Source organism: Erythrolamprus reginae, chromosome 5 (assembly GCF_031021105.1).
Source record: "Erythrolamprus reginae isolate rEryReg1 chromosome 5, rEryReg1.hap1, whole genome shotgun sequence".
Classification (NCBI taxonomy): domain Eukaryota; kingdom Metazoa; phylum Chordata; class Lepidosauria; order Squamata; family Dipsadidae; genus Erythrolamprus; species Erythrolamprus reginae.
In genome coordinates this window covers 83,980,727-83,998,508 of record NC_091954.1, presented here as the reverse complement: position 1 = coordinate 83,998,508, position 17,782 = coordinate 83,980,727, and the positions used below count along the sequence as shown (strand labels likewise).

At 37.1% G+C, this 17,782-nt stretch overlaps 1 protein-coding gene across 9 annotated transcripts in view; it reads right to left on the bottom strand.

Annotated features, from left to right (window-relative positions):
* Window positions 1-844: 844 nt before the first annotated feature.
* AGFG1 (ArfGAP with FG repeats 1) overlaps window positions 845-17,782 on the bottom strand; it is a 33,414-nt gene continuing 16,476 nt past the window's right edge. For 4 of the 9 annotated variants that reach the window (XM_070753319.1, XM_070753320.1, XM_070753323.1 and 1 more), the window contains exons 7-14: window positions 17,525-17,614; window positions 12,821-13,024; window positions 9,749-9,920; window positions 8,361-8,440; window positions 7,623-7,715; window positions 5,480-5,635; window positions 1,976-2,067; window positions 845-1,543 (exon numbers count right to left, since the gene is read on the bottom strand). In XM_070753319.1, the coding sequence (XP_070609420.1) occupies window positions 1,484-1,543; window positions 1,976-2,067; window positions 5,480-5,635; window positions 7,623-7,715; window positions 8,361-8,440; window positions 9,749-9,920; window positions 12,821-13,024; window positions 17,525-17,614 (947 nt within the window). In that variant the 3' untranslated portion in view covers window positions 845-1,483. The remainder of the gene's footprint in view (window positions 1,544-1,975; window positions 2,068-5,479; window positions 5,636-7,622; window positions 7,716-8,360; window positions 8,441-9,748; window positions 9,921-12,820; window positions 13,025-17,524; window positions 17,615-17,782) is intronic. The other 5 variants (XM_070753321.1, XM_070753322.1, XM_070753327.1 and 2 more) reach the window with 2 other exon arrangements.

The following is a 17,782-nucleotide window of genomic DNA, read 5'->3' as shown; positions in this document are numbered from 1 at the left end:
CATACTAGAAAGGGTATTAAGTACTATTTTTATATCCCAGATTAATGCTAAAACAATGTGTTTAAATTCCACAAATAGAACACTTTCCCTTTCCCATTAATCAACCATCCTTTGCGAGAACTTCAATTCTTTTCTGTATAAATGCATCCTAAAAGCATTGTATATGAATCATTTTGGTTCAAATCTTCAGGTCACTTAATTTTATAATTTTAAGTGTCAGTATTACACTGTGTGTGAATTTATATTTGCCATCAATAATATAATTGCATACAAAATTGGTATTTCTATTGACAAACATCAAATATTTGAGTTACAAATTACCTAAAATCTACAGAAACCTTGTTCAATCAGCTTTCATCAATAAATACACTGCCATGGCAGTTAACTGCCATGCAAATAACTGCTGAACAACAATTCTACTGGTAAGGAGCACAATACTCATTCAAAATCCATAGTATGCATATCTATACCGAAGCTCAATTTGGTTTTAAGTATTTGCTGGCTGTTTGGTTTCAATAATGCTGCAAAATCAATCTTACAAACTTGTTTTAAGTAATAAGAATGAACAATGACTGCAAGTTGAAATGAAGAAACATTTAAACAATAAATGAAATGAAATATATTCTGTACTACTCATTTTAAGTTAATTTGTTAGACAGTTTTCAAAATAAAGGCAATTTCATATTTTACTGATTGATAAGTAGGTATATTCCTATTGTTAACGGGATTAACTGTTAACAATTTGCAACCTTACTGAAACAGCCAAGAAATAATGCAATTTCAAAATTTTGTCAAAGATTTTGAAAATTAACAAAATTGGTTAGTGCAAATGCTGACAACAACAAACTTTTTTAATATTTATTTTTTTCCACCTGCAATCTGTAGCAAAACATGATCAGCTTTATTATGCAGAAAGGTGTCCCTCCACATATAGAATTTAGCCATGTATAAATAGAAGAGCTCTTCAGGAAAGGAAAAAAAACACTTCAAGAAATGAATAAAACTTCAGTTCTGAATTCATAAATCCCAACAAGCAATGTTAAAATGATATAGGCCATTCATTCCAGGATATATGACAGCACCTTAAACTGGCTGATCTATTTTTCCCAGTAACATTTTTCACTTAACAGTGTGTTAAAAGTTACAAATACTGATATGCACAAATAACTAATTCCTAAGAGAAAAATATGTACAATACTGCAGCATAATGAATGATATCTGCAATAACTTAATATTAGCCAATTTTAATATACATGATACTATTAACATTCTCCTGCCATTGCACAAGAAAGGATGTTACCACAGTTCCATGTTTTGTACATCACCTGGTGTTCCTTGGTTTTAATACACAACACAGACTTTTCCCCCCCGAAAGACTTATTTTCTGTTTGAAGCTAAGGTCAGTGAAACAAGACAACAGTGCAAGAGGCATAGAGATGTTATGTGATCACATAGAGTTCTTTTAAGTAAAGTGTCTATAAGGCTATAAGAAAGGATTGGTTGATGAGTTTCCTGCTGGAAAAGGCCCCGTTGCTGCTCCTGCCTAAAAGAAAAAGAGTGTGAAATCACACAAAAAATAATTACAAATGCATCTTGACAAAACAAATTCAAATATAAATTATATGAATAGTTGCAAGTGTTTAAATAATAAAAAATAAAACATGGTCTCATTATATTATTTAAATTAACATTGTAAAATCCTATTTATAACATTTAAATCTCCTAACATGCAGTTTTTAGAGGATGCAATTTTTTAATTTCAATCAAATGAGGATCTATCATACATTAGATAGAATTAAATAAAATATTAAATATAAATAATCTGAAATATTCTAGAAAAAGTTGTAGGTTTAGGAATTGAACGGGAGGGACATATTGGTATTCCCTTTTTGATATCCTTTTGAGGACAACCTATTTATCAAGATATGTATATTAATTAAGAGACCCACAAATCTGATCCATAGAATTCATTTACCATAAAAGGATTACTGGAGACTCCAACAGCTGTAACTTGTCCAAAGGGGGTTATTATTGATTTTCCTTGTCCAAATGCAGCAAAGCCAGTACCTTTGCAATAAAATACCAAAAATTACCTCTAGATTAGATGTCAAATATCACATTATGCATATACTCCATTCCCCCAAATCAGTCCCTTATTTACTGAATTATTTTCAATCAAATCTAACAATTAAACAATCGATTAAATATTTTATTCCAATCAAAATGGGATACCATCTATGAAAATATATTAAAAGTAAATTAAAAACAGAATTATATGTAATTGACTTATAACCATTCATTTACTTATAATACTGAAAAAAGTGACTTGTTTTTCAATTATGATTATTACAGCATTCTCATGCTCACATGATCAAAATTCGGTCAGTTGGAAACTGAAATATTTATGACAGTTGCACTGTCCTGGGGTCATGTGATCACCATTTGTAACCTTCCACGTCAGCATCAGATTCACTTAATAACTGCATGATTCACTTAAAAACTAATGATATACTTAACAACAGAAGCAAAAAGTTCTTAAACTGAGCAAAATTAGCAACTTCCTTGCTTAGCAACATACATTTTGGCCTCAATTTTGACTGTAAAATAAGGACTACCTGCAGGGCCACTTTCTCTCTTTTTCTAGAGGAGGTCATTTATGGCTTTGGAATGAGGCATCATTGATATGCCGATGACTCAACGGAACATTGCCACTTTAGACTAAACTGGAGATGATTATATGTGTCCTGAAATAGTGCTTGTTAGAGATCGGATTTGGAGAAATAAGCTAAAAATTAAATACAGTGATACCTCATCTTACGAATGCCCCTTCATACAAACCTTTCGTGATACAAACCCGGGGTTTATGATTTGTTTGCCTTGTCTTAAGAACCATTTTCGGGTGCGTGGGCTCTCTTACTGCACATGCGCTCTCTGACTGCCGCAGGGATTCCCCTGCCTTGTGACTGTCACCGCTGGGATTTCCCATTTGATTACAGCCCCCGCCGGGATTCCGCAGGGGGGAGGGGGGAGAGCCGCGCCTGAACCTAGAGCCCGCTTAGGAGCCATCGCCTGGTCAGAGAAACCGCAGCTGCCACCGCTGCGGGAAAAGCCATGCCTGGCTCCGAAGTTTGCAAAAGTTTCTGCGCCTTCTCTGTGGCCAGGAGGCTCGGCAGGGAAGAAGGACATGTTCAGGCGTGGGAGTTTGGGGGCCCTCGCCCGCCTCCAGCCCCCTCACGCCCATGGCCTCCCGCCGCTGCTCCCCACCCGTCCAATCTGCCCCTCTCTCCAGCTTTCTCCTCCTCCACCTACTGCCTTGGGGCGCAGCTCCTCCCGCAGCGGCGGCGGGTGCAGCATCTCCTCCTCCTCCTCCAGCCGCTAGTGAGGATCCTGGCCGGGAGCTTCAAGCGGACCTCTCGCAGTCCCTTTGCTGAGAGCGCTCCCAGCAAAGGGGCTGCAAGAGGGGCGGGGCAGGCGTTCCCGAAGCGCTTGGCGAAAGCACTCCCAGTGAAGCAGCTGCGAGAGCGCTTTCTCCGAGTGCTTCGGGAATGCCTGCCCTGCCTCTCCTTCAGCTCCTTTGTTGACAGCCCTGGATGAAAGCGCTCCCAGCGAAGGGGCTGTGAGAGGGACAGTCAGGCGTTCCTGAAGCACTCGGAGAAAACCCTCTCACAGCCCCTTCGATGGGAGCACTTTCGCCGAGCCAACCCCCTTCGCTGACAGCCCTGGCACTGAGCCCCCAAACGATGCAGGGGGCCTCCCACAGCCGTCCCTCTGCTCTAGTCCCGCCCTCCCAAAGGGTGGGGCTGCCACGTCCTGGCAGATTCCATCTCTCTGGCCAGGACAAGAGGATAGTGGCGGCGGCAGTTCCCCTTTGAGAAGCAGCAGCAGCACCGGGAATGTCACGTCCACCCTCCCCCACCCACTCCGCCCCCGAACAAGGATCCAAATGCCGGCAGTAATGGGCAAAAGGGGTGAGTTTTAGGCTTGCATGCATTATTCGCTTTTCCATTGATTCTTATGGTAAACATTGTTTCATCTTACGAACTATTCATGTTACGAACCTCGTCCCGGAACCAATTAAGTTCGTAAGATGAGGTATTACTGTACTTTCAAATCTTGTTCACAAACAACTAGGTGATTCAATAACATCAATTTCATGGCAGTTATGATATATGGTCCAAGATTTGACAGTATTCCTGGACTTGCAGCTCCTACTTAAGCTACAGTAGAAATTGTGTTACACTAATTTGTGGTCACTGAATGAATGTTTATAGGTTTGTGGAACAATTCAAAATTACTTATTTTCCATTGTCTTCTTCAGTCTGCCCAACTCATTCCCACCATGTCAATGACACATCTATCCAACCATCTCATACTCTGCTGTCTCCCTCTCCTTTTGCCTTTAATCTTTCCCAACATCAGGACCATTTCTAATGGGTTCTTCTTGTTTTGTGGCTAAAGTATTTGCGTTTCATTCAAATATATTTGTAATTTGAAATCTAATTAAAAAATAACTGCTGTGAATTTATATTTTAAAAATTTCCTACATTTGTTCTTGTACCTTTTCCTGTTCTTTCTTTCTCTCTCTCTCTTTCTTAATTTATATTCATTTATATTACTTACTATTGGTTTTAAATCTTATTTAAAGTTTTAATAAAAAATTATTAAATATAATTCTGGCCCTCTGTTCTTAACTCTCCTAAATTCAGACAAGATGACAAATCTTTGTGGTGATAGCCTCCCTCTTTGAAACACCAACTTGTATTTCCCTACTTGTGTTTTGGCAAGCTTTTAAGACAAAAATAAATTGCTTTGTTATTATAGTTTTTATTTAATCATTCCTTAGTGTTGATGTTTTTAGCTTTGCTGAACAAATCCAAAGCTGTGTGGCTGACAAATGTTTAAATAAATAAAAATAAATAATATGCAGAGAGTTTGATCAGGTGATTTTTCACACTTGTTTCCACATACAGTTAGTCCTCATCTTATGACCACAATTAACTTTAAAATTTCTGTTGCTAAATGAGACATTTGTGAAGTGGGTTTTGCCCCATTTTATGACATTTCCTCCCACAGTTGTTAAGTGAATCACTGCAGTTATTAGTAACACAATTGATCAATGAACCTGGCTTCCCTGTTGATTTGGTTGTCAGAAAATGGCAAAAGGTGATCACTGACCTCAGGACATTACAGCCATCATAAATATGAGCCTGTTGCCAAGCATCTGAATTTTGATCATGGGAAGATGGAGATGCCACAATGGTTATACGTATGAAAAAAAGTCCTGTCAATTTTCAGTGCTGTTGTAACTTCAAACGGTGACTAAATGAACTGTCCGTACATTACCAGTTACATTTATACATGTAATACAATACTTCACTGGCCCACCAATAAAATCATGGGAATAAAAGTTTCAAAGATTAATCAGGAAAATGAATTGTTTTAAAATAACCTTTATACTCTTGAAACATAATGTATTTACCATTAGGTTGCTGAGTGAAAGCAGCCTGAGAAAAAGCTGCCTGAGTTGGGAATGCGGGCTGCTGGAAGTTACCACTAAAGCTAGTAGGAAGACTGTATGAGGCAGTTGTTCCAAATCCTGCGGGCATACTCATGGAGGCTGTGCCAAATGTTGTTGCTGATGAAAGAAATAATAGCAATCAATTATTTGTGTTCAGCTTTTATTATTGTTACACTAAAAAGCATTTTGACAGAATTCTTTGTGAAGCAACCAGTCATATGGCTAGCCTTAAAATCATTAAACTTCTAGATTTTATTGACATATAGGCAAAAGTTGCCTGTTCTGCTTCTTTAATTTAATATATTTGCCAGTACCTCGTTGAAGGTATTTTCATTTTTTGGAAAACAGGAAGGCTACACAATACAAGCATTAATTTTTGATGCTTTTAATAGAGAATAATTAAAGAGCAGAAAGAATTTCCAAAGCATTATGAAATCATGTAGCTCATTAAAGAAAAAGTAATTTGAAAAATAATTTCCTTATAAAAAGTTAGAGCTTTCTAGAAATTTTAACAAACTGCTTCAGCTGCAAACCAAATTCTTTTTGGTTCACAGCATGGACTAAGAACCAAATTCCACTAAATCAAACTACATCAATACCTAGCAATTTCTGTTGCTAAGTGAGATAGTTGTAAAGTGAGTTTTCATTCTTAAAACTGCAACTAACACTATTTTTCTTTTTGTTGAAATGGTGAAATTAAAGAAAATTATTCATTATAACTTTCTTGAATTTTGTATGTAAAGGATACTGTCCAATTATTACACCTACCTCAACCTAGCAATGAATAATTTAAAATTTTGCACAGTTCTGAAATACATATTAAAAGCTTCAGGTCAAAAATTATTGAGAATTACTCTATGGAAGCATTTTTCATATAAAAATTATGTTGTAGAGATTTTGCATAACCTATCAATACATCCATCCATCAATCAATAGTTATGGCTAATCAAGAAAGACATGATGAAAGCGCTTACTGTAGAATAAATAGGCACACAAATATAAAATAGACAAGATACAGATAGGAGACCAACAAAGCTTACACAAGCCATTATTAGCAGGGAAGATAACTAATTGTACTTGCTAATACAGAAAAATCAAACACATTGTGACAAAATACAATGGTTTGACATCTTTAGTATCACTAAAGGTTTTAGGAGTACAGTACACGCTTCAAAACTCATTTTAAACGTTCTACATACGTGACCATGGAGGTAAAATGTAGCAACTTTAGCTCTCAACTCTAAGCACACTTAATTGACAGCAAGCCCCAATGAAATTAATGGCCATATTTTTCTAATAATGTGCTTAGGACTGAAGTGTTAAATTTACAACAAGTAATGTGATAACGTATATTTAAGGTCAATCACCATCCATGCCCACTCCATTTCATAATATGAAAGGAAGGTGGAAAAAGTTGTACATGCAAAGGAATTTGTAACTGCAGTAAGCTTTCACAAGCAAATAAAAAATTAGCCACCTGAAATTTATATAAAATGTGGCCACCTACCAAAGTGAGCCTGAGGAAATATATGAGAGTGAATTGCTCCTGAAAGGCCTTATGAGAAGTCACAAAGAGACCAGATATTGTCAATTTATTTATAAACAATTTCTTCAGTTGATAACACATGCAATCACTTTGTCAAAACTTCAAAATATTTCATTAATTTTAAAAAGTTTTCCCCCAAAACATTCAAATAATTTTTAACAAGCACAAGTTAATTCCTTTAGTGTAGATGATATTAACTTTACAACACTTAAGTGACCTCCAAAAATCAAAGAATAAATTATATCAAAGTTAAATATGTAAAAACAAATTCAAATATTAAGAGTAGCAGAAGTGCCTAAATTATAAACATTTTATTAAATAGACTTCTAAGTTTCAAAAACCTTAAATCTATTAAAAGGTTTAATTAATCCATGCATATTGCTTATTCATAACTGGTTAACCCAAAAAGATAAGCCTGACACCCATGAGATTTCATAACTAATTTCACACGTACTAGAACATCTTTAGTACATCAACTATACAACAAAGTTATGTGTACCTGTCAAAAACAGAACAAAAGTTGCTATGAAACATAACTGTAGATATATTTTTCCTAACCTGCTGCTCCTCGGCTGGTGGCTTGGAATGGATTTGTTGATGCTGTTACTGCAGCTACAGGTGCAGCCATAAATGGATTTGTGGATGGTGTTGCTGAAAAATGAAGCATTGACACAGAAAAAGATATGGGTTTTACAAATTTGCTTATATAAACATGTAAATGTAGTTCCAGAAATAGAGCCATCAAAATGAAATGTTAAGTCTGTCCCAAAAATTAAGTCTCTCCATAACTGCAGAGACGAATAAACTATAAATAAATTGATAAAAGTGATCTAGAATTTAGACTGGTTCTAGTGTCCATAAATTCAGCTTCACTACAGTGTGAACTTGATGGAGATCCTACCTCCTATATCTCACAAGTCAATCAAAGAAATCTATTTTCACAATTTATTCCAAAGGAGTGACAGTGCAGAAGACAAATGGGCCAGCTTCTGGTTTCTTCCTTCAATTTGGAAGAAAAAAGAAGGCTGTCCTGCTCTGCAGTGAACAAAGCCATTTATGACCTTGTCTCCAAGAGTGTTGGAAACAATAAATTGTCATTTTTCCACCAGAAGTCTCTCCATTTTCTTTTTGATATAAAGCACCCTGACTAAGATCATGAACAGATACAAACTGTCTCAGAAGTAGTCTTAGTTTAAATGCATGTATTATACCTATTGGTGGATGTAAGTTAAAATATAATCGTGCAAAGTGAATCTATCAGATACGGTTTAGAAAGATTATTTAGTAATATAATACCTCCAAACTGAGCAGGAACACTGGATGATGCAGACTGCGTCTGTGTATTAGCACCAACTGGAACTGTTCCAAAAGTATTACTAGAAATAATTCATAATCATCAGTTCTACAACATTTGTACATTTATAGCTAATCACTGTACATGGAAACATAAAATTCAGCTTAACTGAATTTTAGAAACAATCTAGTTTGATTTGCAATAATTTTCAAAATGTTAAATAATATTAAAAACTGTGACCCCCAGGTAATCAGTAGCATTCATAGAAAGTAAAAGAAACTGGTAAGAAATTAAATCCAGAACAAAATTGTATTTTATTTGACAGAAATGTCACCAAAAATGGCATGTATTTTCCTAAGATTAAAGATTAAAAGAGGATTATAAATATTACCATTCATAAAAATTAAGATATTATAAATGCTAATGATTAATCTTGAAAATATAGTTTCCAAGTTTGTTCCAGCAAAATAATCTACTACAGGTACTACAGGTAATTCTCGACTTATGGCTGTTTGATCAGCAATCATTCGAAATTACAATGGAGACTTTAGACTTTTATCCAAAATTATGGCTTCTGCAATACCTCTGTGAAAACATGAACAAAATCAGGGTGCTTGGCAATCTGCCTACCCTTACCATCAACTGCAGATCACCCACCTATCTTTCTTCCCATCCCAAGAGGCATCCCATCTTTGGGTCTATTTCCCAGCCAGTTGTGTCCCAATACACCATGGGTCTCATCTTCTTATTTGTTGTCACTTACCTTTTCTGAAGATCATATTAGAGAAAAACGGTCCGATCTGCCATACCCTTCCTACAGTATACAAACGCACATGATGCCATACCAGAAGTAGGCTCTATTTTGAGAGCAGCCACAATTCTTAGATCATAGGAGAGAAAACTAAGCACCAGTGCCTCAGGATGACCTGGGAGGTCAAGGACAGGCCATATGGGGGTTGAGGAGGTGCTACAGTGCCGCCTCCAAGGCCTCACCCAACCTGTGCTGCACAATGACTGCAATGGGGAGGGCATGGATTGTGATTGGTAAGGAAAGTGATTGCATGGGTACCTTGCTTAATGATCACCATGACTTTCAACCATAATTCTAGGCTCAATTTTAGTTGTAAATTGAGGATTACCTGTATTTTTGCAGGCAACGGTATATTTCTCATTTCAGGGTAAGATATGGGAGCAATATAATTCTTGAGGTGGAGGTGAGCTATGGTTATGGTCTGTTCTTGTTGGATTTCATGGAAATCAGAATTCAAAAATATCTGGATTTTCAAGTAACAGTATTTCAAAAAACCTTGCACATTAAAATGATGCCATTTCATGTTTGCTTCGTTTAAACACAAATGATTTACATTAAACTTTTATCAAGAAGGAGTACCTGCTAACATTACTAGTGGAAGTATATGCATTACTAGTGGTTGCCGTGGAGCTGAATACACTGTCCAATTCTGCTAGAGCTGCATACTTGTCTGAAGATGTACTTGTTTGACTTGGAGCTGACACGGCAGATACTGTACTGGCAGCAAAGCCGTTTCCTTGCTCATTACCACCTGAGGAAAAAAGTACAACATTAAACATTCACACAATATTTTACAATACAAATTAGCCAGTTCTCTTGAAGTATTAGAAAATAAGTATTTTAAAAAACCCCATGAAGTCATATTTCCAATAAAAAATGTTTTGGGAAGGAAAGATTTATTTTTCCAACTACAGTGGTACCTCATGATACGAACCCCTCGTGATACGAAAACTTCAAGATACGAAACTGGGGTTCAGAAAATTTTTGCCTCTTCTTACAAACTTTTTTCACCTTATGAACCCACCGCAGATCGCAAAATGGCGCTCCGCTGGGCGCCGCCGCCCGGCTGTCACCTTTTAAAACAGCCAGGGGGCTTCTCGGCATTCTCCCGAACCCGAACTTTTCGGGAGGCCGCCGAGAAGCGCCCGGCTGCTTCAGAAGGTTACAGCCGGACGGCACCGCTTGGCGGAGCGCCGTTTTTGCGATCGGCGGCGGCGTTTTTGGCCGATCTGGAGGCTGGAGAGGAGGTGGGGAATCCCAATAGGGAATTCCATGGGCAGAGCTTTGACGTCACGAAGACATCCTTCCTGGAGGCCACGTTTCGCCCAGCGGAACGCCATTTGGGATTCCCCCCCCCCCTTGCACGCATTAATCACTTTTACATTGTTTCTAATGGGAAACATTGTTTCGTGTTACGATCTTTTCGCCTTACAAACCTCCTTCCGGAACCAATTAGGTTCGTAAGACGAGGTATTACTGTATTTTCTTCACTCAGCCTCTTTTTGAGAAGGAAAAAAAAAGCTGTACAAGAGTTCCTACTCAGGAAAATTCTAAATTAATGTCACACAACTACAGACAGTATATGATTAAGTACATTAGACAATCCTGTAGGCTCTGCATACATTTTATGGCTTTCACGTAGCTTTAATTCTCACTGGTACAATTAAACTGAACATATAAAACATAATTATAATTTATATAATCCAGCAACAGATTAAAAAAAATCCATGTAACTGTGTGAAGAAATGCCTGCGCCAAACAAATACATTTGAATGGTTTGTTAGAAGGCGAAAACCATGTGGATAAACATCTATGTGTTGATTTTGTCTTCATGGTACAAAAAAATAAGAAGAATATCATTGCACACTGGAAACAGGAAACTTCAAACAAAAAACATTTCATTCCCACTGGTATGATTCTAGAAGAAATAAAATTGTTTTCTTTCAATGCAGACTTCGGCAATATATTTAAGGTTGTCACATTAAATATATTTTATAGATTATATATATAATGTTCTCTATGAAACCATGATTATAATTGTTTCAGTAACATACTATCAACAAAATTCCATTTCGGAAAAGGGAGTAGGTACAGCATATAAACCACATAATTGTGTTGTGTATTAAAACTGCAAGTTTTTGATTATTAAACTTTATTATCGTATAAATTATGACTGGTCGGTGCTTTATAATTACCGGTATGCTTTAAGATTCTTTAGGTCCCTAAGATGAATTTTATGTGTCATATATTTATAGGGCTTTCTTTCAGCAAGTACAAAACTAAGCAAGTTTGATTGTTTTTCTTGATTATCCACAATACTTTAAAAATGCTTGATTTGACAAGTACACTTGCTTGAATTAAATTAAGATAAAATTCCGGAAGAAGGAACTGCTATAAGTTTCAGATAAGGACTATTTATTTATAAAAATCATAGCTGATATGGTTAGGTAATAGGTAATCTTGCTTATAGATTTACAGCTACACAGGGCAACTTAACAAAGCTAATTAAACAACCAATCTTGCAAAACTGCAGTTGGAGACTGCAAATAAGAAGAGCTGTAAGCTGCCCTGAGAAACGTATATCGATCTGTCTATATATATATACCTATATACACTCACCTCCATATACAGGTAGTCATTGATATATGACCACAAGAGAGCCCAACATTTCCATTGTTAAAGCAAGGCAGTTGTTAAGTGACTCATGCCCTATTTTACGACCTTTTAGTCATGGTTGTTAAGTGACTCACTGAAAGTGAATCAGGCAGTCTTGCAAATCTGGCTTCCCCATTGACTTTGCTTGTCAGAAGCTTCCTAAGGAGGTTGCAAAAGAAAATCTGAAGACCCGGGACAGTGAAACCATTTTAAATTTATGCCGGTTGCCAAACACCTAAATTGGCCACATGACTGTGGGGATGCTGCAATAGTCATAAGTATGAAAACTGATCATAACTCACTTTTTACCTTTCACAATTTCACTGCTGGCTTCTCCATTGATTGTCTGGTCAAATGTTGGCTAAGAACTATTTACATGTTAAATCATGCAACCCAGGATGCTGAAATGGACATAAATGCCCTCTGGTTGTCAACTGCTTAAATCTCAAACACACGACTGCTGGGGAACTGCAATAGGTTACTTTTTCAGTACTTTGTAAAGTTGATCACTAAACACAATAGTGAGGATTACTTGTATAAGAGGGTGTGTTGTTGTTGTTTTTAGCAATTTCATCATGAATAATGTTAAAATATGTTATAAACAAACAGAATAAGCTGTTTGAATTCGGGCACAAACCCCTATGATTACTAAAATTATCAGGTGATGAAATTATTCACAGCAACTATATTTTAAAAGACCCAGGGCTTCAGATACATAACTTATTCAATAACTGGTAGAACCTAAATAGCCTCTGATGCATTATATCAAAGAAAAAATAGTATATATTAATATTTTTATTATTAATAATTATGTTTGCATAAATTCCAGTGTCTCAAACTTGCAAGTAACATAGTGCAAGTTTTATATTAACACTGGTATTGATTGTTTGTAATAGGAGTTACTAAAAATCTCATGGATTTTAATAGTACATCACAGAACAAACTATAGCCATGATAAATAGTGAAGAGAACAGGTCAAAGAATAAGAATTAGTACCTTGCCCTGTGCTGAAGATATTATCTAAATTAGCAAGAGCTGCATATTTATCTCCTGACTGGAGACATGGTTTATTCTCTACAGCTTTACTGGCTGCAGTTGTGTTGCTCTGAGAACCACCGAAGGCTCCAAAATCAGCACTGGAGGATTTGGGGAAGTTATCAAAGTGTGCAAAGTTAGCATTCACTGATCGAGCGTTCCCACCTGAAACAAAATAAGTTAAAAAGTTTTCAAGCTCATTGAAAGTCTTTTCAAATGTTATCTGGTGACCATGTGTGCTAATGAACCTATAGGGCCATACCTTTAATATAGTTTCTCTATTCCAAAATCCTGATTGGTTAAAACAGGCATATTAAATGTCAAATCTTGATGCCCTAGCCATCAATCTCAGAGCAGAGTGAAGGAAATATATGTCACAACAAAACTAGCCTCAATGTTTCATACAAACATGGTTTTGTTTTAGGCTCTTGTCTTTTTCTGCAACTTAGATCGAAATTCCTTTAATAAAACAATATTTGATAAATTCCAATAAACAGCAAAATGTATTTAATTTTTTTTTAAACTATCAAATTAAGAAGTAAATGTATCACTTCATATCAATTTAGCATGGTTTAACTTTTTTGTAAATTTTTAAATTCTGTATTACTATGAAGAATTAAAAGCAGAAGAGAGAGCTAAAGAGGAGTGAATTATATTATTAGAGAACAAAATCCTCATTGCCACTTCTGGTAATCAAATATTCAGTGTTTTAAGCTTCAAACTGCCAAAAGTGAATGCTAGTGGTTGGTACTTGATTACACTGCTCTCTTTCCCTTTGAAGAGATTAGCATGTGCAGTCTTCTTCCATAAAAATAAGACGTGAAAAACTGACATTCAGATACTATTAAACTATAACTCCTAGCATCTTCACTATTAGTCTCAATGGCATGAGCCACTGGAAATTGTAATTTAGTGATTATATTGCTGGCTATAGATTGGGTAAGGAAATTATAAAAATATTTGAAAGGCCAGACTGGGTTCTACATCAAAACACATAATGTATTAATATGCTAGAATAAATAGCAACAATAACATCACCCAAACCAATTTATTGCTGGACGGAGGTCTTTTTATTAACAGTCAGGTTCAAATTCTATTACGTTGGTTCAGTGCAGGTTGCTAGATATATGTTTTCATTTTCCCACTAAAAGGCTAAAAGACAGTAACTTGTCCCAAAGGTTACCAGTCAATTTCTATGCTTAAGAAAGGACTAGAACCTGGTGTTTCCATCCTGTTCACTATACACCTTAACACTATATCACATTGGCTCTTTAATCACAGAATATCATTTTTTATTTATTTACACAATATATAAGACCGCCTAATTAGAAAATTGTGATTCTAGGTAACTAACCTGGGATTGAAATACAAAAGAAGGTAAACAAAAATAACAATAGCAAAATGGAACATAAAACAACACTTAGAGGTCAAAACATTTCAACTTCCAAAAACATTTACTAGACCCAGGGTGTCAAACTTGATTCCATTCAGGGCTGCATCAGGGTTGTGTTTGACCTTAGGGGGCTGGGCATGGCCAGCTCAACGTCACTCATGTTGGGGACACCTGTGGCGGCCCTAGCACTCTGCCAGAGAAAATGGGTTCCCAAACTCTATTTTCAGCTGCAACAGTTTTTTGCAATTCTCAGCCAGTGAAAATGGACCTCTGAAAGGCCAAGTGCAGCCCTCCCAAGTTCTGTTTTTGCTGGCAGAGGCAGTGTGGGCAAGTCCTTAGCTTTTTCCAAGATGGCTCCGCGGGCCAGAAATAAGCACCTTGCAGGCTAGATTTGGGCCCCGGGTCTTAAGCTTGACACCCCTGTACTAGGGTCATCCAACATCCTGGCCTAATGCCTGGGAGGGGGGGGGGTTGCAGTGTTTTAAAATTTTATAGAAAACTAACAAGAGTCAGGCTCATCTGTACCCAAGGGTCATATTATTCCAAAGGGTAGGTCCTGTGACAGAGAAGGGTCACAGTATGATTGGTTTCTAAATTGGGGTTTTAAATTAACTTAAATATTAGATTTGTTTACATTGTATTATTATTGCCGGTAGCCGCCCCGAGTCTGCGGAGAGGGGCGGCATACAAATCTGATTAATAAATAAATAAATAACATTAGATGACATAGTTCACAGAGGAAATCTAAAGTATGTCCACTCTCTTGGATCTCATAGGATTGGCAGACCGAGAAAGAGATATGCAATCTCAACTTGGACCTGTGTTATGAAAAGCTTTATAAGCAATAACCAGTATCACAAATTATACCCCAAAGCCAGTGCAGTTCATGAATAGCGGTATTACATGTACATACAATGGTGCACCCATCACCACCTATGCTGCTGTATTATGAACAAATTGTAGTGAATAGGATGTAGCTGTGCAAATATCCCTTTGGCCACTGTAATCACCTGTTCTTCAAACAAGAACTATGAGTACAAGAAGACCTTCAAAGTACATGCTAGTTCTTAGTAGAAAAGTAGAACTCCATTTAGAACTCAAGACAGAAAGCATCCAGCTTCAGGGATACTAAAAATCACAGCCATTTAGTCTTACCGCAGCTGACTTGAAGCACACACATCTGTCTTAGCCTCCAAACACTGGGAAAAACTGAGAGCACTACTTGTCCAGTCCCTGTCAGAGATGGATAGCTGTGTGTCATCATCTAATTGATATTAACCCTGTACCTATGGCTGATTCTACCAAGCAGCTTCATATAAATAAGATATGAGAGTTTAAAACCCCAAAGATATTGCAAAGCAAAGCGCTAGGGCTAGGCCTCTTCCTCCACTGGCCATCAGCTTGAAATGGTCCCAGAGAAACGACAACTAACTTCCCCCAAACCTTAAGTTTCTGAAGTCAATCCAGAGGGACATTATCTGCTAAAGTATTTGAAAACCATTGAAAGATCAGGGAGGGTCAGCATGGATGCGCCGTCTCCTTACTGATCCCACTAAAAATCATATACACATGGATCAATACGTTTTCAGCACTATATCCTGATCTGAAACACAACTACCTTCCCAGGAACCTTCTAGTGATAATCATCTCCTCCCTAAAGGATGCATTCACCATCCCCTAGGAACTCTTGACCAACCATGAGGGTCATGGTGTCAACCCTAATAGTCAAATAGTCCACCCTGAGTCCTTTGGGATTGGGCGGCATAGAAGTTGAATCATAAATAATAAATAAATAATACATAAATCTAATATTCAGGTAGCTCTACCCCAATGCCCCTATTCATTTTATCAGAAATATCACAAACACATGCCAAACTATGTCATACACAATCACAAAGGACCTGAACAGCTGAGCCAATTCAGAGTGGATTATTATTATATTATTTATTAGATTTGTATGCCACCACTCTCCAAGAGACTATCCAAAATATGTGCCAAATAGACTTCACAGATCTCTGCCAATGTTCCTCAGATCTATCTTTGCCCAGGAGGGATCAGATCACCTTGTTTGTAGACATGATAAAGAGCAGAAAAATAATTATGCTTAGCTGCTCTTATCACCATGAGGTAATCCTGAATAAATGCTTTCTGTTTTTCCCCAGGGTTCTCTTTTTCCATTTCAACCGCCAGTTACTTTAAAAACAAGCAACTTTTCAAAATCCGCAGCAGAATCTCATAGGCACATATGTACAAGGGTGTTGCCACCACCTTGTTCCAAGCAATGAAGAAAGCCTCAGTTGATCTGAGCAGAGCTTCAGAGAAGACTCTAAATTTCTCTGAAACCCAAAAGGATCCATCAAGCACCTGGCACAGACCAATCAGATGGATTCTTCTATTCTGTGGTACAGAGCAGACAGTAACATCCCTCAACTGCATCTGTCTGACAGAACAGTTCTATAAAACCATGACTGCTACCTTTGGTAATCTGGGGAAAATGCTCAGTGGCTATGGACTCCCAAGCCAATCTCATCTTGTACCAGGAAAGGCAAATTAAAGCCTCTAATCACCCAAGTGCTAAATTTTGGGAATTCTACTAGCAACTTGGCCATAGCATAAAACAGCTCATATTAGGCAGGGATGATGAACATAGCAGAAATCCCATTTGATCTCTACAGACAACTATCATTATCAACAGGTTTCATACACAGTTATCTGTAGAGCAGTGCTGCTAAAAGCCACCAAGTCTCTTGGTTAATTATGATAACTCCACTGTACTTGCCCTGAGTCATGCATGCCTTGTGGGAACAAACCCTCCCTCAGTGTGCAACGTTTTGGTGATACACTCTATACTGATCCTCTCATTCATTATCAGATTGTGGAGGAAGAGGAACTGGCATTTGGTAACAACTGCCAAGAGGCTGAGCCTCTGCAGATCCAAATACAGGCACAGAAACCAGCACAGGAAGCTGGAATGTAGAATCAACGTTACATCAAAATTGAGCTACATTATACAGTATCCTGAAATGTTTTAGACTTTTATGAATATTAAAAATTGTATTATATTTTCCACTTATTTGCATAAAGAAAACAATTGTAACTATGACTTTTACTCTCTATATTTGGTGGGATAATTCTCAAGTGCAAGTAAACCAATATACCAGTAGCAAGCATGTACTATTAGATAGTATCTTTTGAAGAAGAACAAGTAAGAACACCTGAATATGACACATTGGAAAAATTGTACTATAAGTTAAATGAGCTGAGTTTCCCACCTTGGTGGAACTTACTGCGCATAGCCTGGCCAGGAAAAGCAGAAGTAGTAAAGTCACCAAAACTGCAGCTAGATGAAAGCGTTCTGAACGCTGGACAGCCAGAAATTGTGTGAGGGGTTAAAATTAACAGAAAGGAAAAACAAAAAATGTAAAAGAAATCTTAAGCATTTTTAAACAAGGAAAATGAAACAGAAAAGTGATCAACCATAGATCAAGACATACCAATTTACATTCCAGGAAAAATTATTAAAGCATAAA